At 42.8% G+C, this 25,744-nt stretch overlaps 1 protein-coding gene across 2 annotated transcripts in view; it reads right to left on the bottom strand.

Annotated features, from left to right (window-relative positions):
• Positions 1-50: 50 nt before the first annotated feature.
• The window catches only part of LOC110499947 (ras association domain-containing protein 8), a 38,760-nt gene continuing 13,066 nt past the window's right edge, over positions 51-25,744 (bottom strand). The window contains exons 2-5 of one of the 2 annotated variants that reach the window (XM_021577005.3): positions 15,175-15,348; positions 12,428-13,359; positions 4,176-4,305; positions 51-3,895 (exon numbers count right to left, since the gene is read on the bottom strand). In XM_021577005.3, the coding sequence (XP_021432680.1) occupies positions 3,780-3,895; positions 4,176-4,305; positions 12,428-13,359; positions 15,175-15,286 (1,290 nt within the window). In that variant the 5' untranslated portion in view covers positions 15,287-15,348 and the 3' untranslated portion in view covers positions 51-3,779. Of the gene's footprint in view, positions 3,896-4,175; positions 4,306-12,427; positions 13,360-15,174; positions 15,365-25,744 lie in introns of both variants that reach the window. The other variant, XM_021577006.3, reaches the window with a different exon arrangement.

Below are 25,744 nucleotides of genomic sequence, written 5' to 3'. Positions count from 1 at the left end.
GAGTTGAAGTCCGCTACAACACAAGGACAAACTTTCAACACTGGTCTAAATGTATTAAGCATTTCATATATCAGTTTATTACAATGATGTCATGGATGTGGCAAAGTCATTTCTCTCAGATGTTTGTGGGGGAAAAGAAGTAGAACATGTCATTCTCATACATGACAGCTCCGTCCGAAATGTTGGCAGAACTTCCTTCCAATCATTTACTCTTTGGGCTGGTTTCCCGGACATATCGTCAGCCTAGTCCTAGACTAAAAAGTGTGTTCACGGGAGATTCTCTATTGAACGTCCTTCTCAATCCAAAACTAGGTTTAAGGCTGGATTTAATCCGTACCGTTGAAGAGCTGCGCCACAGTTTCTAAACCCAGAGACTTCCGGGAAAGCTTGTGAAACAGACCAAGCAAACCAGGCTGTGGTTTGAGAAGTCAATGAGAGAAGTGAAAAAATATGAATTAGTTATAAATTTAAAGGCACAACCTAGCTTCGAGACAATATTTTAAGAAATTAAACATGTTATTACTCCAACCTCGTGAAAGTGACACACTAACGTTTTAATTTTTGCGCCTTTGGAAACATGCGCATGCGCAGTACGGTGCGAGATGACCGTTAGACCCGATGACGTGTTTCCAACGTTGCCATGACATCGCCTACAAGTCTGGGCAGGTATTTCTTTTGGAGAAGCAGTTTATGCCTTCGTTACTGTCTTTTGCTGCACAATAGAAATGTAAAGGCAATGTTCCCGCATTCGTGGAGACAGCATTCATGGTAAACGCTGCATATGTCGGCTCAATCAAAAATTATATAAACATTTCAATTGCGCTAGAGCGCTACAGATTGAATCCAGCCCTTAATCTGTGTCTAGAAAACCGTTGATTATAGACATGTTTACGAAGACAGGCCCAAAAGACTTCTGAGAACACCATACTCAGTTGGTGCAACATTTAAGAACAGTCCTAAAATATTTCAGCGAGCAATGACACCCACCATCTCAGATTGTTCAGAAATAGTTTGTTAGAAACAGGTAAGATTGGCATTCCTAAAACATTATTTTATTGAAATAGAATTTAATCAAAATAATGTTTCAGGAATGCTAATCGTATCTGTTACTCACTACAGAAACAATTTCAGAAAAACCTGAGATAGTGGGTGTCGAAATCCTCATGTGCTTTTTGATGTGAAACGACCCTGCAACTTTGGGCCTTTATTCGTAAGCTGTGTCTAATAACCACCAAAAGATGGGGCACTTTTTAGGGTTTAAAAACCCTATTTGTTTACAGTTTGAATTTCAGTGTCCTCTGACATATTCGAGTGAATGCACTGGTCTGGGACCAAGACATGCCACTGTAGAAGACAGAGCCATGCAGTCCGTAACATACACTGTGATAAACATTATACTTCCAGACTTATAACTCCACTATCAACGTAAGCCTCTGGTCATTTCAACAATACAAAAACATCAATGAAACCAAGCCATCAGTGCATGCACCAAGCTGTCCACAGAGTAGCAGGATAAAACCAAAGTTAATTCATATTATGTACAACTATTGTCTTTGTCAGCATTATGCATTATTTTAAATATTGTAAAAATATTCCAATACTATGTAGTGATTATTTACAATTCAGTAAGGCATGCTAATAGTCTATGCTGTGTACGTTGTTAAGCGCCATTGTTCTTGTGTTAGTGGGTTACATTTTGGCGACACAGCTCAACCCTTCATGATCCAAACTAGGACATCAATAATACTGAATGGAACGAGCTTTAGGTCCGTCTAATGACCTTGACGTGCGCCCACCGGCTTTGCTGTTGGTGGGGTTCCCTGGTATCAACTAGTCCACAACCAAATAACAACCTTTTATCTCACACAGTCCTCTCCACCGGCTTTGCTGTTGGTGGGGTTCCCTGGTATCAACTAGTCCACAACCAAATAACAACCTTTTATCTCACACAGTCCTCTCCACCGGCTTTGCTGTTGGTGGGTTTCCCTGGTATCAACTAGTCCACAACCAAATAACAACCTTTTATCTCACACAGTCCTCTCCACCGGCTTTGCTGTTGGTGGGTTTCCCTGGTATCAACTAGTCCACAACCAAATAACAACCTTTTATCTCACACAGTCCTCTCTCCACGAGGCTGAAGAGCCACAGAGTGGAGTTCGATCTATTGACAGATACATTCACAGTCCAATAACTCTCTCCATTACAAATGCATCACTTTTAAAGTGGAGGCAGATACAGTGGCCCCTGTAAAGGTATTTACAGAGCACGTTATGTTTTAACAAATTAAGTACATTCAGGTTGACCACTACCAATCACATTGTCTAACTTGCTTTGGTTCATGTGAGACATATTTTTAACTTCAGAAAAATTATTAGCCATGTAAGACAATAGACAAACCAACAATTATTCAAGAGGTTACAAATGATAAAAGAAAACCATAACACAAACAAGACATTATCTCTAAAAACTAAGTGGTAAGTACAAATTCTACAGGCCCTTCCAAAGTAAAAGTACAACAGTAAACTTACAGCATACTAAAAGATACCAACGATGAAAGTGAGTAACCACATAAATTGCATAATATAATATTTTTGCAAGTATAATCAATATGAAATGACCAATATTAAGATCCTAGCGAAAACTTTTATGAGATGTATTCTGCCACCCAGTGGCAGACCAGATTATACAGCTATTGACATCAGTCACAAAAAAAAAAAAAAAATCACAAAACTGATCAACAATTAGTCACTAGACTGCTGTGTTGACCATAAATGGTGCATCAGATCTCTGGAGCATAGCTGCCATGACTATAAGTATCTGTTATAACAGCCTTTACTGTTCTTAAAGTCTTTAAGGCAGTCAGATATGGCTCTGCTACACACCACAGGTCTCACACAAGGTGGCCTAGCTGTGTAAAATATGGTTTTCTGACCCATTCTGTTTCTGTAACAAATGGCCATTAGACTTTTGAGACCTCTGTCTTTGTAAATCATGGTTGTCTGAAGATATTTTAAATTTCCTCTATATCGCATGATCTCCAAGGAACTTTCTTTAGTCTCAACCCCTACAAACAGCTGGATTTCCTCATGGTTGGCCAGGGCCAGGGGCAGCAGTGGACTCTTTAGTTAAGTCATCACATGACTGTGATTGTGCACTTTACTAGTCCATTAGCTTGCTATATGAAGGTAACAGAGTGCTAGGTGGTGTTAATACCATATTTCTCGCATCTACTCAGTCCTTGTAGGTCTTCGAGAGGAAATAGAGAAGTGCACAGAGGTGAGGCTAAAACGTTCTGTTTGAAATTGGGCCTTCTGTACCTCAAAAGATGCATGACTGTTTGAAAAGCATAGCAAGAACATGGTCGAGCTCTCCAGCTATCTACCAGTGGCAGAACAGCCAAAACGAGGCAAACATTCTAAATCCTATAGTCTTGACAAAACTGTTGGGGGTCTCTGTGTGTTCTCATGGAAGATGGAGGAAACGCAGCAGAGAGAAGGGGAAGGATGGCATTGTGGGAGGACTGGGTGGAGATCAGAGGAGGCTAGGGGATGAGCTGCCAGCGCAAGTGCTCATTGTAATGGTTGTTTCCATGTGTTTGGTACCATTCCATTTATTCCATTCCAGCCATTACATTGAGCCCTTCCTCCTATAGCTCCTCCCACCAGCTTCCTCTGGTGGAGCTCCAATGGAGATAAGAGATGGCTCCTCCCAGGGGAGAAGCCGACTCAACTCCAGCAGAGGGTCACTGATGGTAGGCAGCAGAAGGTAAAGGTCAGGGGTCAGACATAGATGCCCTCAGGGTTGAGGCCTGAAGACACTGGACTCTGCAGAGCTCGGAGGTCGCTAGGGAGGAGGCGGGAGGAGCCCAGACGTTTCAGCAAGGCTGATTGGAGGTCTGAAGAGAGAGGGGAGGAGAAAGTCATCAAGAAGTCTATGTTGTGTTATTTTAATTTTAAATTATACTTCTTTACTTTCAGGTTGAGCATTTAGTGTGTAGATTAGACTGTGGCGTGACAAAATGTAACATTACTATCCAAATAAAGAGCTTTACAAAAACCTGACATGGTGTACTAACTTCCAGTAGGGGGTAGTGTTGGATAATACAATGTTTGAAATGTCTGAGCCCAGATTGGGAAGAAAATCTGATGAGGAAACTTTGTAATGCTTGTGTGTACCTGTGTTATTCTCCTGGTCATTGGGCTGGGCTGGTAGAACGCTGACCTTGGTGCCAGTCTGATGGATGAACTGCTGAAGGTTCACTTGTCTCAGCTCCCTGGTCAACTGCTCCAACTCCTGCTCCTTCTCCTGCAACAAACAACCATTCAACTAGTCATTTACTTCCCCTGCAGTTTCTACTGTCAGTTCCACTTCCCTGTAAACTCGGTTTGTCAACTGATGGCGCCCACCTGGCCACTCGTGCCTAACAAGCAACTTTATAGATTCATACGATGTTTAAAATATATTTTTATCTTGTGGAATTGTATTCCTTTACATTTAAGGCTATTTGCAGGTGGAATTGTTGCATTGAGAAGAACCTTGAAAATCAGACAGTTTACGGTTACATACATATTGCAGGTGGTTAAACCCAATAAAGGAGCAGTCATTCTAGGGCCCAGCTAGGGAAGAGTTGGTTCTAGGGAAAGAGTAATGTAAGTCTGGTGGAGTAGATCTGAAGTTCTTTTCAGGCCCCAAAATCACCAGTAGTATATAACTCACCACCCGAATCTTTAAAATAACTGTTTTACCTCACGCCCACACTATTGCTGCATTTAGACAGGCAGCCCAATCAGGCAGATTATTTCCACTAATTTGTCTTTTGACCAATCACAAAATATATTTTCACATCAGCTCTTTTTCAGAGCTGATCTGATTGGTCAAAAGACCAATTAGTGAAAATAAGATCAGTATTGGGCTACCTGTCTAAATGTAGCCTGTGTGGTGTACTCCACCCTGTAAGTAAACGTTACATCATGAGGACTAATAAGAGGCCTCCAAAATGTTCCTACTAAAAACACAGGGCCCTTTTCAATCAAACACAGTAACTTCAAAAATATTCTTCCCAAGCAGTGAGAAACCATGCTTAAATTAATAAACAGTTATGTTGCATTTTAACATGGTTTTGTCAAGGACATGAATCCAAACTAATATAAATTCAGCGCCAGACGAATGTAAAATATATATATGTGGTACCAGTCAAAGGTTTGGACACCTACTCATTCCAAAGTTTTTTGTTATTTTTACTGTTTTCTATATTGTAGAATAATAGAGAAGATATCAAAACTATGAAATAACACATATGGAATCATGTAGTAACCAAAGAAAAGTGTTAAACAAATCACATTTTATTTTTGAGATTCTTCATTGAAGCCACCCTTTGCACACTCTTGGCATTCTCTCAACCAGCTTCATGTGGTAGTCACCTGGAATGCATTTCAATTAACAGGTGTCCCTTTTTAAAAGTTAGTTTGTGGAATTTTTTTAATTAATAATGTGTCAGTTGTGTTGTGACAAGGTAGGGGTGGTACACAGAAAATAGCCCTATTTGGTAAAATACCAAGGCCATATTACAGCAAGAACAGCTCAAATAAGCAAAGAGAAATGACAGTCCATCATTACTTTAAGACATGAAGTTCAGTCAATCCGGAAAAGTTCAAGAACTTTGAAAGTTTCTTCAAGTGCCGTCGCAAAAACTGCCACCTTTATTTAACCAGGTAGGCCAGTTGAGAACAAGTTCTCATTTACAACTGCGACCTGGCCAAGATAGAGCAAAGCAGTGTGACACAAACAACAACACAGTTACACATGCGATAAACAAACGTACCGTCAATAATACAATAGAAAAGTCTATATACAGTGTGTGCAAATGTAGTAAGATAAGGGAGGTAAGGCAATAAATAGGCCATAGTGGCGAAATAATTACAATTTAGCAATTAAACACTGGAGTGATAGATGTGCAGAAGATGAATGTGCAAGTAGAGATACTGGGGTGCAAAGGGGCAAAACAATAAATAGCAATATGGGGATGAGGTAGTTGGGTGGGCTATTTACAGACGTATAGGTGCAATGATCGGTAAGCTGCTCTGACAGCTGACGCTTAAAATTAGTGAGGGAGATATGAGTCTCCAGCTTCAGTGATTTTTTTCAAATAGTTCCAGTCATTGGCAGCAGAGAACTGGAAGGAAAGGCGGCCAAAGGGGGAGTTGGCTTTGGGGGTGATCAGTGAAATATACCTGCTGGAGCACGTGCTTCGGGTGGGTGCTGCCATGGTGACCAGTGAGCTGAGATAAGGCGGGGTTTTACCTAGCAAAGACTTATAGATGACCTGGAGTCAGAGAGTTTGGCAACGAATATGAAGCGAGGGCCAGCCAATGAGAGCATACAGGTCGCAGTGGTGGGTAGTATATGGGACTTTGGTGACAAAAAGGATGGCACTGTAATAGACTACATCCAATTTGCTGAGTAGAGTGTTGGAAGCTATTTTGTAAATGACATCGCCGATGTCAATGATCTGTCATTTTTACGAGGGTATGTTTGGAAGCATGAGTGAAGGATGCGTTGTTGCGAAATAGGAAGCCGATTCTAGATTTAATTTTGGATTGGAGATGCTTAATGTAAGGCTGGAAGGGGAGTTTACAGTCTAACCAGACACCTAGATATTTGTAGTTGTCAACATATTCTAACACGGAACCCAAAATGGCTGCGCACGTGCGCCATCGTGCATAAATGTATTTTGTCCACCCACACCAAACATGATCATGACACGCAGGTTAAAATATCAAAACGAACTCTGAACCAATTACATTAATTTGGGGACAGGTCGAAAAGTATTAAACATTTATGGCAATTTAGCTAGCTAGCTTGCACTTGCTAGCTAATTTGTCCTATTTAGCTAGCTTGCTGTTGCTAGCTAATTTGTCCTGGGATATAAACATTGAGTTGTTATTTTACCTGAAATGCACAAGGTCCTCTACTCCCACAATTAATCCACACATAAAACGGTCAAACAAATTGTTTCTAGCCATCTCTCCTCCTTCCAGGCTTTTTCTTCTCTGGACTTTATATTGCAATTGGCAACTTTCATAAATTAGGTGCATTACCGCCACTGACCTCGTTCGTCTTTCAGCCACCCATGTAGGTATAACCAATGAGGAGATGGCATGTGGGTATCTGCTTCTATAAACCAATGAGGAGATGGGAGAGGCCGGACTTGCAGCGTGATTTGCATCACAAATAGAACTGACTTGTATTTTATCCCTTGGCAACGCAGATGCTCGTTGGCGCGCGCGAGCAGTGTGGGTGCAATAATTGAATAATATAGATTTCTAAATTTATTTTGTAACGCTCGAACAGAGTAGTGAAGCTAGACGGGCGGGGTCCAGAGTAGTGATGCTAGACGGGCGGGCGGTCGCGGGCAGCGATTGGTTGAAGAGCATGCATTTAGTTTTGCTTGCATTTAAGAGCAGTTGGAGGCCATGGAAGGAGTGTTGTATGGCATTGAAGCTCGTCTGGAGGTTTGTTAACACAGTCTCCAAAGAAGTAACAAGAGTGTCATCATTGATTTACACAGAGAAAAGAGTCAGCCCAATAATTTTTATTTAAACCAGGTAGGCAAGTTGAGAACAAGTTCTCATTTACAATTGCGACCTGGCCATGATAAAATAAAGCAGTTCGACACATACAACAACAGAGAGTTACACATGGAGTAAAACAAACATACAGTCAATAATACAGTAGAAAAATAAGTCTATATACAATGTGAGCAAGTGAGGTGAGATGAGGGAGGTAAAGGCAAAAAAAAGGCCATGGTGGCGAAGTAAATACAATATTGCAAGTAAAACACTGGAATGGTTGATTTGCAGTGGAAGAATGTGCAAAGTAGAGATAGAAAAAATGGGGTGCAAAGGAGCAAAATAAATAAATACAGTAGGGAAAGAGATAGTTGTTTGGGCTAAATTATAGATGGGCTATGTACAGGTGCAGGATCTGTGAGCTTTTCTGACAGCTGGTGCTTAAAGCTAGTGAGGGAGATAAGTGTTTCCAGTTTCAGAGATTTTTGTAGTACGTTGCAGTCATTGGTAGCAGAGAACTGGAAGGAGAGGCGGCCAAAGGAAGAATTGGTTTTGGGGGTGACCAGAGAGATATACCTGCTGGAGCACGTGATACAGGTGGGTGCTGCTATGGTGACCAGTGAGCTGAGATAAGGGGGGACTTTACCTAGCAGGATCTTGTAGATGACCTAGAGCCAGGGGGTTTGGCGACGAGTATGAAGCGAGGGCCAGCCAACGAGAGAGTACAGGTCGCAGTGGTGGGTAGTATATGGGGCTTTGGTGACAAAATGGATGGCACTGTGATAGACTGCATAACAATTTATTGAGTAGGGTATTGGAGGCTATTTTATAAATGACATCGCCGAAGTCGAGGATTGGTAGGATGGTCAGTTTTACAAGGGTATGTTTGGCAGCATAAGTGAAGGATGCTTTGTTGTGAAATAGGAAGCCAATTCTAGAGGAGAGTTTACAGTCTAACCATGTACCTAGGTATTTGTAGTTGTCCACATATTCTAAGTCAGAGCCGTCCAGAGTAGTGATGTTGGACAGGTGGGCAGGTGCAGGCAGCGATCGGTTGAAGAGCATGCATTTAGTTGAACTTGTATTTAAGAGCAATTGGAGGCCACGGAAGGAGAGTTGTAATGGCATTGAAGCTCGCCTAGAGGCTTGTTAACACAGTATCCAAAGAAGGGCCAGAAGTATTCAGAATGGTGTCGTCTGCGTAGAGGTGGATCAAAGACTCACCAGCAGCAAGAGCGACATCATTGATGTATCTGATCTGTCGTTCTGCCCCTGAACAGGCAGTTAACCCACTGTTCCTAGGCCGTCATTGAAAATAAGAATTTGTTTTTAACTGACTTGCCTAGTTAAATAAAGGTTAAAAAAAAAAAATTTAAAAAAATGTATACAGAGAAGAGAGTCGGTCCAAGAATTGAACCCTGTGGCACCCCCATAGAAACTGCCAGAGGCCCGGACAACAGACCCTCCGATTTGACACACTGAACTCGATCAGAGAAGTAGTTGGTGCACCAGGCGAGGCAATCATTTGAGAAACCAAGGCTATCGAGTCTGCCGATGAGGATGTGGTGATTGACAGAGTCGAAAGCCTTGGCCAGGTCAATGAATACGGCTGCACAGTATTGTTTCTTATCGATGGAGGCTAAGATATTGTTTAAGACCTTGAGCGTGGCTGAGGTGCACCCATGACCAGCTCTGAAACCAGATTGCATAGCGGAGAAGGTATGGTGGGATTCTAAATGGTCGGTAATCTGTTTGTTGACTTGGCTTTCGAAGACCTTAGAAAGGCAGGGTAGGATAGATATAGGTCTGTAGCAGTTTGGGTCAAGAGTGCCCCCCTCCTTTGAAGAGGGGGATGACCACAGCTGATTTCCAATCTTTGGGAATCGCAAACGACATGAAAGAGAGGTTGAACAGGCTAGTAATAGGGGTGGCAACAATTTTGTCAGATAATTTTTAGAAAGAAAGGGTCCAGATTGTCTAGCCCGGCTAATTTGTAGGGGTCCAGATTTTGCAGCTCTTTCAGAACATCAGCTGAATGGATTTGGGAGAAGGAGAAATGGGGAAGGCTTGGGCGAGTTGCTGTGGGGGGTGCAGTGCTGTTGACCGGGGTAGGGGTAGCCAGGTGGAAAGCATGGCCAGCCGTAGAAAAATGCTTATTGAAATTCTCAATTATAGTGGATTTATCGGTGGTGACATTGTTTCCTATCTTCAGTGCAGTAGACAGCTGGGAGGAGGTGTTCTTATTCTCCATGGACTTTACAGTGTTCCAGAACTTTTTTGAGTTTGTGTTGCAGGAAGCAAATTTCTGCTTGAAAAAGCTAGCCTTGGCTTTTCTAACTGCCTGTGTATATTGGTTTCTAGCTTCCCTGAAAAGTTGCATATCACAGGGGCTGTTCGATGCTAATGCAGAACGCCATAGAATGTTTTTGTGTTGGTTAAGGGCAGTCAGGTCTGGAGAGAACCAAGGGCTATATCTGTTCCTGGTTCTAAATTTCTTAAATGGGGCATGCTTATTTAAGATGGTGAGGAAGGCATTTAAAAAAAATAATAACCAGCCATCCTCTACTGACGGGATGAGATCAATATCCTTCCAGGACACCCTGGCCAGGTCGATTTGAAAGGCCTGCTTGCTGAAGTGTTTCAGGGAGCGTTTGACAGTGATGAGTGCAGGTCGTTTGACCACTGACCCATTACGGATGCAGGCAATGAGGCAGTGATCTCTGAGATCTTAGTTGAAAACAGCAGAGGTGTATTTAGAGGGCAGGTTGGTCAGGATGATATCTATGAGGGTGCCCGTGTTTACGGATTTAGGGTTGTACCTGGTAGGTTCCTTGATCATTTGTGTGAGATTGGGGGCATCTAGTTTAGATTGTAGGACATCCAGGGTGTTAAGCATATCTCAGTTTAGGTCACCTAACAGTACAAACTCTGAAGATAAATGAGGGACAATTAATTCACATATGGTGTAGTTGGGGATGGAAATTTCTATATTTTTGGTGGCCTTCCTAAACCAGGATTCAGACATGGCTAGGACATCCGGGTTATGCTAAAGCAGTGAATAAAACAAACTTAGAGAGGAAGCTTTGGACGTTATCATGCATGAAACCAAGGCTTTTACGGTTACAGAAGTCAAATGATAGTGCTTGGGGAATAGGAGTGGAACTAGGGGCTACAGGGCCTGAGTTAACCTTTACATCACCATTGGAACAGAGGAGGAGTAGGATAAGGCTAAAGGCTATATGGCTAAAGGCTATAGGAACTGGTCATCTACTGCGTTGGGGACAGAGAATAAAAGGAGCAGATTTCTGGGCGTGGTAGAATAGATTCAAGGCATAATGTACAGACAAGGGTATGGTAGGATGTGAGTACAGTGGAGGTAAACCTAGGTGTTGAGTGACGATGAGAGAGGTTTTGTCTCTGGAGGGACAAGTTAAGCCAGGTGAGGTCTCCGCATGTGTCGGGTGGGACGAAAGAGCTATCTAACGGGGGCATTTTGAGTGGGACTGAAGGCTCTACAGTGAAATAAAACAGTAAAAAAGGATAAGTTCATTAAAGTTATCTGCACCTCAGATTGCAGCCCAAATAAATGCTTCAGAGTTTAACTAACAGACATCTCAACATAAACTGTTCAGAGGAGACTGCATGAATCAGGCCTTCATGGTCGAATTTCTTTAAAGAAACCACTTCTGAAGGACACCAATAAGAGCAAGAGACTTGCTTGGGCCAAGAAACACGAGCAATGGACATTAGACTGATGGACATCTGTCCTTTGGTCTGATGAGTCCAAATTTGAGATTTTTGGTTCCAACCGCTGTGTCTTTGTGAGACGCAGAGTAGGTGAATGGATGATCTCCGCATGTGTGGTTCCCACTGTGAAGCATGGAGGAGGTGTGATGATGTGGGGGTACTTTGCTGGTGACACGGTCTGTGATTTTATTTAGAACTCAAGGCACACTTAACCAGCATGGCTACCACAGCATTCTGCAGCGATACGCCATTCCATCTGGTATGCACTTAGTGAGACTATCATTCGTTTTTCAACAGAACAATGACCCAACACACCGCCAGGCTGTTAGGGCTATTTGACCAAGAAGGAGAGTGATGGTGCTGCATCAGATTACCTGACCTCCACAATCACCCAACCTCAACCCAACTGAAATGGTTTGGGATGAGTTGGACCGCAAAGTAAAGGAAAAGCAGCCAACAAGTGCTCAGCATATGTGGGAACTCCTTCAAGACTGTTGGAAAAGCATTCCAGGTGAAGCTGGTTGAGAGGATGCCAAGAGTGTGCAAAGCTGTCATCAACATTTTTGGTTACTACATGATTCCATGTGTTATTTCATAGTTTTGATGTCTTCACTATTATTCTACAATGTACAAAAAAGTAAAAATAAAGAAAAACCCTTGCATGAGTAGCTGTGTCCAAACGTTTGACTGGTCCTGTATATGTTCCAGATAATATGCAGCCCTGTAAAATGGGCTTACGTGTCTTACTTCATTATAATGTTTTCTGCAAAAGGTATCATCACAGTATAATCACCATCATCCATTTTACATAAGGTGTTTGTGTGTCTTCCAATCAATGATACATGTTGTATTCAACCCTATTTTACAAAAGGTGTTTGTTTATGTACATCATGTGTTGTTTTCAAAACCATTAGGAATCTATGGAAAATGTTAGTGTGGCACTTCTCTCTCTACTGCTTCTGAACATGTTTCATCCCTTAGGTCTTCATCAGTCAAAGCACATAGGAGCATAGATTGCAGTGTTCAGAGTCTCCAGCACCTCCCTAAAATGCTGAATTTGTGTATGTACAATCACTGTTTTCCTATACATTTTTCCTTCTACCAAAGCTGACCTGTAGTTTCTTGCTGGACTGTCCCAGTGAGCGGTCCACAGCCCTGCTGCTGCTCTCCAGCTGCACTCTGTGTTGAACCTGCTGCTCCAGCTCCGCCCTGACCTTCCTCAGCTGGGCCCAGGCCTCCTCCTCGTCCACCTGCCTGCTCTGCTCAGTCTCCTGCTCCAGGCCAGCCTCCATGCCCTGGATACGGGTCAGGTACTCCCCCAGTCGGGCTTCACACTCCCGCACCCGTCCAATCAGCTCCTGGAGCTGCTCCCTCAGCTGCCGCTCGCTCTCCTGCTCGATCTGCAGCTCGTTCTGCCAGAACTCCTCCTCGGACATCTCCACCTCATTCCTCCGCAGCTGCTGCTCCAGACGCACCAGCTCCTCCTCCAGCACGCCAATGCCCTCCTGACCCTCGATGCACATGCCAACATCACCGCTCTCACAGCCGTGTAGCTCTGCCTCGGAGCCCTGCAGCCTGCTCTCCAGTAGCTGGAGCTTGTCCTTCTGCAGCTGGACCAGGCACACCAGCTCCCGGGCTGGACTGAGGGGCACAGACACCACCCCCCTGCCCTGGTTCAGTGCTCTCTGCTGCTGCTTGGCCTCGGCATCTCTGCCCTTCCCAAAAATATCCCTCAAGCCCTTGGCCGTGAAGGTGAGGGACTTACGCTTGGGCTCCCGACGCTTGAGCGAGCGGTCATTGGCCGATGGGCGCAGCTTGGCCAGAGGAGGCAGGCTCTGGCGGTAGAGGCCGCGCTCGGGCACACGGGATGCACCGTCGGAGTTGGGACATTCGCTGAGGGAGGGGCCGGTGCGCTGGAGAACCAGCTGCACGTCGCTGGCATACTGGCCCCACATGTTGAGGGACACCACAGGGTTTTCATGCGGGGCCAAGTGACGTTCCGTCTCCCGCCATCTCTCGATCAATGTGTACCTGCCAGTACGCCCTGCAAAAAGAGTGAGATAATGATTTGATCAGATTAATTAATTGGAGCTTTACTAAGTAATTGGGCTTAGCTGACCAATGTACAGTAGTCACACAGCAACTTTATTTGCTATTTCTTGCCACATACCAGCCGGTGACCAGTTACATACAGACCAGTAGCTAGACTACACTCTGCAGTAGCAGCAGATTACAGAGATCATCTACCATTGACTTTGTCATTGTTATCCCCTCCTGCATTCAGAAACACAGCCACAACCCTAATCTGAACTCTTTACCTCTGCTAAGAACAGGGAAACTCTATGGAAGAACCATTCACAATTACCCCACTTGCTTTCAGACACAGTTTATTGGGTGGGCACTGTGCAGAGTTTTCAGAGTAATGGGTTGTTTTTTCTAGGAAGAACCCAACAGGGATTTCTCTATTCAAATATAGGAGCAGTTGTTCAGTTCCCATTCATGCTAGGGTTGGAGTAAGGTTCAATAAAATTGTGTGTGTGTGTGTGTGTGTGTATATATGTGTGTGTGTGTGTGTGTGTGTGTGTGTGTGTGTGTGTGTGTGTGTGTGTGTGTGTGTGTGTTCTGCTGCAGTTAAGAGCACAAGCCACAGTCTTCCCCCTCTCAACAGCAGAACCTCTATGAAAGGAACACAGTTGTCACTACAGCTGAATCTGGCTGAAGGCCTTTCACATCAAAGTACCCTGGGCCAGACAAAAGACTGAACACATACAAAAGAGGCCCTGGACCATAACTCCTGTACTGTTGATGAAAAGAAACAGCATTTAGCTGTTAGTCCTACAATCATGTATCTGTGCATGGATCACAATGGAATAGCGTGTACAAATCCAATGGATTCATTTAACCCTTACATGCTACCTCTAGGACCTCCAAGTATTCTCTCTATAATAAAAATGACCTATGTAAACCATGACATCTCCACAGAATTTTGGTTCTAAGCAGTGCAAAGTGCAAGTGCAAAACTGTGCCAGTATGAACTGAAAACAGTATGAAATGATAGCAGTATGAAATGACAGCAGTATGAAATCAAAACAGTATGGTATGAGCAGGGTATTGTCGGGCTGAGCCATACTCACACAGTTCAGTACAGGTCTGTACAGTACTCTGTATCTCCATAATGCAAAACATTTAAAAAAGTGGCTCCATGCTCCATGCCATAAAAGTGGCTCCCCGCTGGTTCTACAGCTATTTGGGGTAATAGCTTCATATACATAAATGCGGTTTCATTATGGGAATACAATCCAGTCATCATGTAGTTCTCTCTTCTCCTCTGCGAGCATCTCAATGACATCTATGAATCCTCCCAACACAGCTCATCTTGATTCTCACAATCTCTGTTCACTCCCAGTCAACGCTCATCTTGATTCTCACAATCTCTGTTCACTCCCAGTCAACGCTCATCTTGATTCTCACAATCTCTGTTCACTCCCAGTCAACGCTCATCTTGATTCTCACAATCTCTGTTCACTCCCAGTCAACACTCATTTTGATTCTCACAATCTCTGTTTACTCCCAGGTTAACGCTCATCTTGATTCTCTGTTCACTCCCAGTCAACTCTAATCTTGGTGCACTCCATCGTCTTTAGCATCTCTCAGAAACGGACTGTCAAATATGCTGCATGCACTGTGGATGCGTGTCCTGCAAAAGGATCCATTCTCACACATGGTAAGGCTTAAAGGTGTACAGTAGTTCGCATTAGTTTAATCTTATTTTCAATTTATCCCTTGAACTATCACTTTAATTTTAAAAAATGGGGGGGGGGGGGGGGGTTGGACAATATTGCAGGATGGATTGACTCACCAATGGCCTGGGCCAGGGCAATGACCACCTCCTGGCATGTGGTGTGCTCTGTGACGCCACATACGATCCGCTGCACTCCATCCACCCACACTTTCAGCTCCATGGCTCTCATCGAAGGGGCGTCGTCATTCCTCCTCCACACAAGGGGGCGCTACACAGAATCTCTCCAGCATTCTATAGAACAGAGAGACTGTCAAATGCTGGGTTTACTATGTAGCTCTGTGAGTTTACTGTGTTCCAAAATGCACACACACAAACACTGAAATACAGAGACTCACAAACAATGCTAAATTATCCATCTTGCTCAGTAGGCCTAGCTTAAAAATGTACACATCAGAGGTTCTGGGAAATTGCAACTTTCTTGGTGACTACAAGTGAGATGAGACAGCAAAGAAGATGCCAGTTCATTGATGTGAATTAAACCACTCAATATCTCCCCGTATCTCTATCAAAAAGGGGGGCAGGACTAAGTTTGAGAAACCTTGCTCTCGTGTCTTACTGCTTTGTCATATTCCTCTCCCATTACTGCTACAGTCAATATTGGCAGCCGTAGAGTCCCATAGAATCAGAGCATTGCATTTCCAAACTGATGCGGGTTACATGGATAGAAAAATACTTATAAATCAAAAATTAGGAATCTGTTGCTGCACTACATGCACTTTAAAGCTACTTTAGGAGTCCCTCTGTAGCTACTACCAAGGACGAAGGAGAAACTTCAGCAGAAGTTCAGTTACTGTTTCTGGTTTCGAGGTACACATTTAATCATTGGAATAATGGGTTTAATGCAGTGTCTGACAGTCTGTCTCGAAGGCCCTATCTGACGATGGTGGTTCTATTTGGTAATGCCTACGGGAAAGCTTTCTCTGGTCGCTTGCATGAGGAACCCTTTAAACTGCCGACACAAGCACCTTAGCTGAAAGGCAATCATTACAGACCTGGCAAGGCATCAGGCAGATGCAACAGTGCAGATCTGAACCACCAGCCTCCCGGGCCTGGGAAAACGCAGATGCCCGGAGTTTAAGCATCATTTTTTATCCCTCTCTCGGAACGGCCATCCATTTTCCCGTTTCGTCCCATTATCCACTTTCTGATCCTTAACTCCCTAATGACACGTGAGGCGGGAACAGCTCCCTTGCCTCTTTAAGCATCTTCATCACACCTGCTGCCAGCTTCACAACAATTCCCTGTCACGTTCCCTCTGGTTCGACACCATCCTGCCGCGGGTATCCCTCCGAGACGCCTCTGGTTACTGAGGCCTTCCCTGACTGAGCTATCTGTTCAGGGGCACCACGCTACGTATACAGGCCTTTGGAATCCCGAAGGCAGTGTTGTGTTGCACTGGGAACTGGCAGAGTGATTTGTAACTGTAGACAGTTACTGCAGAATCTCCAGGCCAGAGCCGCCTGTTAACTGGCTGTAAATAGGGCCATTCCCATGCTGCACACAGCTCAGGGGTAGGAGAAAGAGGTGCAGGCTGCCAGGTGTTAAGTGTTCACATGGAAATTGTATTTTGGGAGGCAGAGGAGGCGGCAAGGATATGGGATTATATGATACAATGTAGAAGTATGGTGTTTTTCCAATCTAATAAATTCCATCCCTCAAGCATTTGATAAGATCATAAAAATACCCTTTGTGGAATACTGAGAAATATGGATTGGGGTATAGAATCTTGACCACAGGACCTCTGAAGGCGGGGCCTGGGTGTCAGACTGAGGAGCTCCCTGTGAGATTCTCTCTCCATCCTCTATTCTCAACATCTGTCACATGTTAAGTATAACTGAAACCACCCTTCTTCGACTGAGAGCCTCAAGGGAAAAATAAGCTTGACTACTAAGGATGAAGGATGTCATTACTTCACAAGGGCGAAATTGTGGTGTACATATTGGGCAGGGGAAGTAGACGGGGGGTCCGGGGCATCCTCCCAAAAACGCAAAACAAAGAGCAAATGTATCCAACAAATGTGTACAGTCACAAGCTTGATGTAGTCATTGTGTGCTATGAATATGGGAACAAATACTTAACTTGCTACGACTTTAATACACATAAGTGAATTTGTCGCAATAGTTTTGCTCCCCTAAAATGGGATAATGTACAAAAAGTGCTGTAATTTCTAAACGGTTCACCCGATATGGATTCAAATACTCTCAAATGAAAGCTGACAGTCTGCACATATGGAATTCCATAAGTGTCATTTCATAGTTTTGATGTCTTCACTATTATTCGACAATGTAGAAAATAGTACAAATAAACCCTTGAATGAGTATGTGTCCAAACTTTTGACTGATGCTGTATATATATATATATATATATATATATACAGCATTTTTTTTTTTTTATGCTCTGATTCTATGGGATTGGCTGGCTGCCAATATTGACTGTAGCAGTAATGGGAGAGGAATATGACAAAGAAATTAGATACAGAGTTTCTCAAACTCGGTCCTGTGGCCCCCTCTGGGTGCAAATGTTTCTCTCCTTTGGCAATTTTGCCTATGTTAACTCATCCTGTAAGGCTCAAACTCACATCTGACATGATCAGCACCGTACACAGGCACTACAAAATGTATGAATTAGCACTTAGATCAAAGTTATTTCTTCAATGTCAAAGTATTTGTTTGGGGTGAATATCAACAGTCATGGTTCTTTGGTGGATCATGTATAAATGTCATCCGACTCAGAAAACTCTCTTCAAATTGGCTTTGTAGAAAACATCTGTCTTTCATCAGAATATTGATGTAACTTTGGATGCCTAATGCCTTAATAGATGTTATTGAACAATGTGAAATACATAATCAATTATCATCAATGTGGAAAACACGCTGTAACGATGACACAACATCGCTAATCAAGCACAGTACTACTGTTACTGTCTTAATGCCAACTGACACTCAATCATAGTTCTGACCCGAGTTGAACTAACAAAGACCACATACACACAATATTGTGTGTTCCTAATTACCAAGAGGACATGGTATGGACACATCTATGAGAATATTTGTGCTGAAGTGCTGCACCTCCATCGTAAGACTTTCACTTAGTACTGGGTATTAGGCAACCAGATGCAAGCACAGCCTCAGAATTGGCAGTGGAGAAACTTAAGCCCTTGAGCGTCATTTAGCCTACTTACAGTGTTTGAATGCTTCACAGACAAATTAGTATAGCTGCATGCATAAAACATTTGATAGTGTGTTTACCTTAATACCTAAATTCTGGTGGTACCAAATCCACTTTCAGTCAGGAGTGGGGAAATCTGGACCTTTCTTCAGTACAGACCTACCTTGACTAATAACTAAAACTACCTATAACTAAATCATGGCGCCAGTCTAAAGGGCAAGAGATTGTGAAGCACGATGACCTAAATATGGCAGGTCTCCTTGGTCTTTTGTGGTTCCCTGCTCAGGGTCAGAGCACATGGCTGAAGCCTGCTTTCCCTGACAGGTGAGGGGCTACAGTATCTACAGTTTACCCAGGAAGGGTGGCTGTCTGGCCTGGCCTCCACTGAAAACCTGGAGCTAAACTTAGGGTTCCCTTTAGCCTGGCCCTCCATTCAACCTACATTCTCTCCATGCCTTGAAGATGGGGGGAGGGGAAGGACTCTACTGCACAGTAAGATCACAGAAGAGTGAAAGGTGGGCAGTTTTGCACAGCTCTGCAGGAGAGAAAATGTGAGAATAGAAGTGGCTGTGGTTGAGCCACAATAAATTGTTATTTGATATCATGATGTTGCCTGTTATTAAGTTGAGTTATTTCTTTAGTAAATAGGATATCCAAATACTATACTAATCCATTAAAAGTACAGTTGATAAAATAAACAGATATAGTTCCAGATTTTCCACTGGTAAAACCAAAGATGAACCTGAGTGATAGACCAATGCACTACGGAGAGAACTTTAAAGGGTCCAAGGATGTGTTCACAGAGGAGGTTGGTTGTTCCGACAAGTGGTACACAAACAAAGAAGCATGCTGACGAGGGGACCGCCCACATTGGCAGCGCTGGCATGACTGGATGCAAACAATATCTTGCCATGGCAACTAGCCCCTGGATTTGTAAGGCCCCAACCACGCTGACCGGATTGGTTGGCTCAGCCCTGGGAAAGAACAAACATTCACTGGCAATTAGGAAATAATCCATGTTTTTCTGTCACTCCACATTTTTTTCTACAATATGGTCAGAGTGGAGTGGACTAGACTGTGGATAAGCATAAACTCTCTTTATCAAAAGGTAAGAGTGTTCCTCTGTGCAGGTTTTGTCTGGGTAAAATAAAAACACAATTTAAATACAAGGAGAGGAAAAGTGGTACAGCGGATGACATTGAACATAATGATATCATTCAGCATTTTTACTCCATGTCAGCAATTGATGACCGTCACAGTCACACACACACACACACACACACTTGAAGAATCATAGACAAAAACACAGCCCCAGCAACGGACAATAAAAACAGAAGCCACATTTTCTGGGCTGGCTTGGTGGGGTCTTGGTGTGAGTCTTATCACCCAGTGGATATTTTTTGTAAGGGGCCGAACAGAGCCCTCTTAAAGCTAGAATCCGCAGTTGAAACAATTAAGTGTCACACCGCCTCGGTTTTGGTAAAAAGCTGAGGGATGGGCCTGGACAAAATGTAACCACTCTCAAATTCATAGGGTTATGGATGCAAGGACTGACCACCCATGATATAAACATTATAGTTTTAACCGTGTTGAGGCTATACAGCACATATGTCAGAGTCAAGGCCCGCGGGCCACATCCGGCCCGCAAGAAGGTTTTTTACGGCCCCTGGGATGATCTTGATTTATTATTAGAACCGGCCCGCAGCAAGCCGGCAGCCCGCAGATCTTTTACACGCACCAATACTACATTTCCCACAATGCAAAGGTGACGCACCGAGCAGTAGGCTGCTTCATTTCAATATTTATTGGCACAGCAGTCGTCAGCATCACAGTAAAATTAACTTTCAGATACCCATCAAAAATGGCAAAACGGAAGGTGGATACTGAGAACCGGGGGTTTCAAACAAGGTGGGAGTCGGAGTATATGTTCACGAAGGTAGCTGGAAAACCTGTGTGTCTTCTGTGTGGAGAAAGTGTGGCGGTACTGAAAGAGTATAATCTGAGACGACATTATGAAACGAAACACGCGGACAAAAACAAGAATATGGACATGGAACAAAGGCTACAAAAGGCAGAGGAATTAAAACGAGGCCTCAAATCTCGACAGGCTCTGTTCAAAAAAGCCAAATCACAAGGCCAGGCTGCTGTCAAGGCCAGTTTTATTTTGGCAGAAGAGATCGCTAAATCAGCCCGGCCATTTACGGAGGGGGATTTCATCAAAAACTGCATGATTAAAGTTTGTGACGAAGTTTGCCCAGAAAAAAGGCAACTCTTTTTAAATGTGAGTCTGAGCAGAAACACCATTGCCGAGAGAGTAGACCAGTTGTCCATCAATCTAAAAGAGCAGCTTGTGAAAAAGGGAAAAGATTTTATTGCATATTCCTTGGCTGTGGATGAGAGCACCGACATTTCTGACATTGCCCAGTTGTCAATTTTCATCCGCGGAGTGGACTCCAACCTAAGCGTGACAGAGGAGTTTTTGGCTTTACGTCCTATGCATGGCACAACTACGGGGCATGATTTGTATGAAGAGGTGTCAAGATGTGTAAATGAGATGGAGCTGCCTTGGGAAAAACTCGTGGGTTTGACAACCGACGGAGCACCTGCGATGTGTGGACACAGGAGCGGACTGGTGGCGAAGATACGGGAAAAGATGCAAGAGGAAAACGCGACAGGTGAGCTGACAGCTTATCATTGTATCATACACCAGGAAGCGTTGTGCGGTAAAGCCTTGAAAATGGAGCATGTAATGAGCATCATCACGCGCACAGTTAACTTTATCAGAGCCAAAGGTTTGAATCACCGCCAGTTCAAGGCATTTCTGACGGAGTTAGAAACGGAGCATGGTGATTTGCCTTATCACACAGAGGTGCGATGGCTAAGCCAGGGAAAGGTGCTTCAAAGATGTTTCGAGCTTCGTGAGGAGATTTGTCTGTTCTTGGACAGCAAAGGGAAAGACACAACACAACTCCGAGACTAAATGTTTCTGTGTGAAATGGCTTTTCTGTGTGACATTACGAGTCATCTGAATGCAATAAACTTGCAGCTGCAGGGTCGGGATCGTGTCATCTCTGATATGTACAGTACAGTGAAGGCATTTAAAACCAAACTGACTCTGTGGGAGACGCAGATGCGGAAAGAAAATTTGAGCCACTTTCCCAGCTGCCAGACCATGAAAGAGAAGCTCTCTACCAGTGCGTTCCCGAGCACACAGTTGGCTGATAAAATAGGTATGCTTGCCGCTGACTTTCGACGCCGATTTGCTGACTTTGAAGCACAAAAAAGCAGGTTGGAACTGCTCGGTAACCCATTTGCTGTTGACGTGGAAAGCTCACCACCAAACCTCCAAATGGAGTTGATTGACCTCCAATGCAATGATGCACTGAGGGCAAAATATGCGGCAGTGGGTGCTGCGGAGTTCGCCCGTTTCCTCCCCGGCACAATGCCCCAGCTGCGCATCCAGGCTGCTCAAACGTTGTCTATGTTTGGCAGCACATACCTGTGTGAACAACTGTTTTCTTTGATGAACCTGAACAAAACATCACACAGAAGTCGACTTACTGCTGAACACCTCCACTCAATTCTGAGGATTTCTTCAGCTCAGAGCCTTACCCCGAACATTGATGAACTTGTGGAAAAGATGGGACACCACCAAGTATCACCCTCAACCTCAAACAAGTGAACATTACTGTGCAATCACATATTTAGAGTTTTTACTCAGTTCAAGTTTAAAAGTTAAAATTTAATATTTGTTTTCACTGCATGTTACTTCTCCTTAAACAAAGTGTTGTTTTTGATTAATAGATTTTTGCACTTTATTTTTTTGTATTTCAATCCAATTATATTTTAAAAATATTTCAGTTGAGTGGATGATAGAAAATTGCTATTATTGTTTTTTCTTTGAAGTAAATTTAGCCCACTTTTGCTAAAATAGAAAATATAGTCTACTGATGGTGCCTTGAATACCGGTTTCTTTCATTTAATGTTCATGTTATGGGGATATTTATATAAAGGAAATTTGTCTTTTGTGTCTGTTGAAAATTAAAGATTACTGACAGAGCCATAAGAAAATATTGCTTTATTTATCTGATCATATTGTAATATATTTGTTAGGTTTTCAGTAGGTTCAATTAGGTTCACTAGACTATATGCGTCATTTAAAAAATTTTCAATGAACATTCGAACAGTCCGGCCCTCGTCTTGTAGCTGATTTTTTTATTTGGCCCTCCGTCCATTTGACTTTGACACCCCTGCTATACAGTGTTTGTTTACATTTACATTGGAGCAAAAAAGTGTATATCTTTGGTTATGATGGGGTAGGACAATTGAACTAAGCTCATGAGGCACTTCTAAGTTAGATTCTTCAGGGATCAATGGGTGCCTTCAGAAAGTATTCATTCCCCTTGACTTATTCCACATTTTGTTCTTACAGCCTGAATTGAAAATGGTTTAAATAGATTTTTTCTCTCACCCATCTAAACACAGTATCCTATAATGACAAAGTAAAAACGTGTTTTCAGAAATGTTTGCAAATGTATTGAATATGAAATAAAGAAATATAACATTTACACAAGTATCAATACGTGTTAGAATCACCGTTAGAAGTGATTACAGCAGTGAATCTTTCTGAGTAAGTCTATAAGAGCATTGCACACCTGGATTGTACAACATTTGCAATTTTTTCCATCCTGAAAAACTCCCTTGTCCTTAACGATTACAAGCAACCCATAACATGATACAGCCACCACTATGCTTGAAAATATGGAGAGTGGTACTCAGTAATGTGTTGTATTGGATTTACCCCAAACATAACACTTTGTATTCAGAACATAAAGTTAATTGCAGTGTTAATTTACTGCCTTTTTTCCAAACAGGATGCATGTTTTGGAATATTTCCTTCTTTTCAATGTCAATTAAGTTAGTATTGTGGACAGTGGCATGTATTCATGGATGCCAAGGGAAGCCAGGATTCCCCCCAAAAATGAACCTATTAAAAAAACATAAAATAATATAGATTTTCTCTCTCTGTGTTTCATACTTTTTCTATAATTCACAAGAGGCTGAATGTATCTCACCGGAGAAAGGATCCGAGCGAGTGAAACAGCACCCCTCTGCCTGTGTATGTGTAGGCCATCTGTCTGATGCGGTCTGGTCAAAAATAGTATGACATTGTTGCCGCCCATAGCATTGAATGCAAGCCTCCCTTGATATAAAAAAAGTATAAAATAATAGTCAATCAGCGTTGAGCTAAACTGCACCAAAAAAAAAAAGTGTGAAGGGAAGCCAGTTTGGATTTGACTTCACGCCTACACTCTTAGAAAAAAAAGGTGCTATCTAGAACCAAAAAGCATTCTTCGGCTGTCCCCATAGGAGAACCGTTTGAAGAGCCCCTTTTTTATATTTATTTACATTTATTTTTTATTTCACCTTTATTTAACCAGGTAGGCAAGTCGAGAACAAGTTCTCATTTACAGTTGCGACCTGGCCAAGATAAAGCAAAGCAGTTCGACACATACAACAACAACACAGAGTTACACATGGAGTAAAAACATACAGTCAATAATACAGTAAAAAAATAAGTCTGCATAGAATGTGAGCAAATGAGGTGAGATAAGGGAGGTAAAGGCAAAATATGTTTTTTTTTAAAGGCCATGGTGGCAAAGTAAATACAATATAGCAAGTAAAACACTGGAATGGTAGATTTGCAGTGGAAGAATGTGCAAAGTAGAGATAGAAATAATTGGGTGCAAAGGAGCAAAATAAATAAATAAATACAGTAGGGGGAGAGGTAGTTGTTTGGGCTAAATTATAGATGGGCTATGTTCAGGTGCAGTAATCTGTGAGCTGCTCTGACAGCTGGTACATATACAGTGCCTTGCGAAAGTATTCGGCCCCATTGAACTTTGCAACCTTTTGCCACATTTCAGGCTTCAAACATATAGATATAAAACTGTATTTTTTTGTGAAGAATCAACAACAAGTGGGACACAATCATGAAGTGGAACGACATTTATTGGATATTTCAAACTTTTTTAACAAATCAAAAACTGAAAAATTGGGCGTGCAAAATTATTCAGCCCCTTTACTTTCAGTGCAGCAAACTCTCTCCAGAAGTTCAGTGAGGATCTCTGAATGATCCAATGTTGACCTAAATGACTAATGATGATAAATACAATCCACCTGTGTGTAATCAAGTCTCAGTATAAATGCACCTGCACTGTGATAGTCTCAGAGGTCCGTTAAAAGCGCAGAGAGCATCATGAAGAACAAGGAACACACCAGGCAGGTCCGAGATACTGTTGTGAAGAAGTTTAAAGCCGGATTTGGATACAAAAAGATTACCCAAGCTTTAAACATCCCAAGGAGCACTGTGCAAGCGATAATATTGACATGGAAGGAGTATCAGACCACTGCAAATCTACCAAGACCTGGCCGTCCCTCTAAACTTTCAGCTCATACAAGGAGAAGACTGATCAGAGATGCAGCCAAGAGGCCCATGATCACTCTGGATGAATTGCAGAGATCTACAGCTGAGGTGGGAGACTCTGTCCATAGGACAACAATCAGTCGTATATTGCACAAATCTGGCCTTTATGGAAGAGTGGCAAGAAGAAAGCCATTTCTTAAAGATATCCATAAAAAGTGTCGGTTAAAGTTTGCCACAAGCCACCTGGGAGACACACCAAACATGTGGAAGAAGGTGCTCTGGTCAGATGAAACCAAAATTGAACTTTTTGGCAACAATACAAAACGTTATGTTTGGCGTAAAAGCAACACAGCTGAACACACCATCCCCACTGTCAAACATGGTGGTGGCAGCATCATGGTTTGGGCCTGCTTTTCTTCAGCAGGGACAGGGAAGATGGTTAAAATTGATGGGAAGATGGATGGAGCAAAATACAGGACCATTCTGGAAGAAAACCTGATGGAGTCTGCAAAAGACCTGAGACTGTGACGGAGATTTGTCTTCCAACAAGACAATGATCCAAAACATAAAGCAAAATCTACAATGGAATGGTTCAAAAATAAACATATCCAGGTGTTAGAATGGCCAAGTCAAAGTCCAGACCTGAATCCAATCGAGAATCTGTGGAAAGAACTGAAAACTGCTGTTCACAAATGCTCTCCATCCAACCTCACTGAGCTCGAGCTGTTTTGCAAGGAGGAATGGGAAAAAATGTCATTCTCTCGATGTGCAAAACTGATAGAGACATACCCCAAGCGACTTACAGCTGTAATCGCAGCAAAAGGTGGCGCTACAAAGTATTAACTTAAGGGGGCTGAATAATTTTGCACGCCCAATTTTTCAGTTTTTGATTTGTTAAAAAAGTTTGAAATATCCAATAAATGTCGTTCCACTTCATGATTGTGTCCCACTTGTTGTTGATTCTTCACAAAAAAATACAGTTTTATATCTATATGTTTGAAGCCTGAAATGTGGCAAAAGGTCGCAAAGTTC

The sequence above is a fragment of the Oncorhynchus mykiss genome, chromosome 21 (genome assembly GCF_057628025.1).
Source record: "Oncorhynchus mykiss isolate SJ-2025 chromosome 21, ASM5762802v1, whole genome shotgun sequence".
Taxonomy (NCBI): Eukaryota; Metazoa; Chordata; class Actinopteri; order Salmoniformes; family Salmonidae; genus Oncorhynchus; species Oncorhynchus mykiss.
The sequence above is the reverse complement of the archived record's forward strand: the minus strand, read 5'-3'. Positions and strand labels throughout refer to the sequence as shown.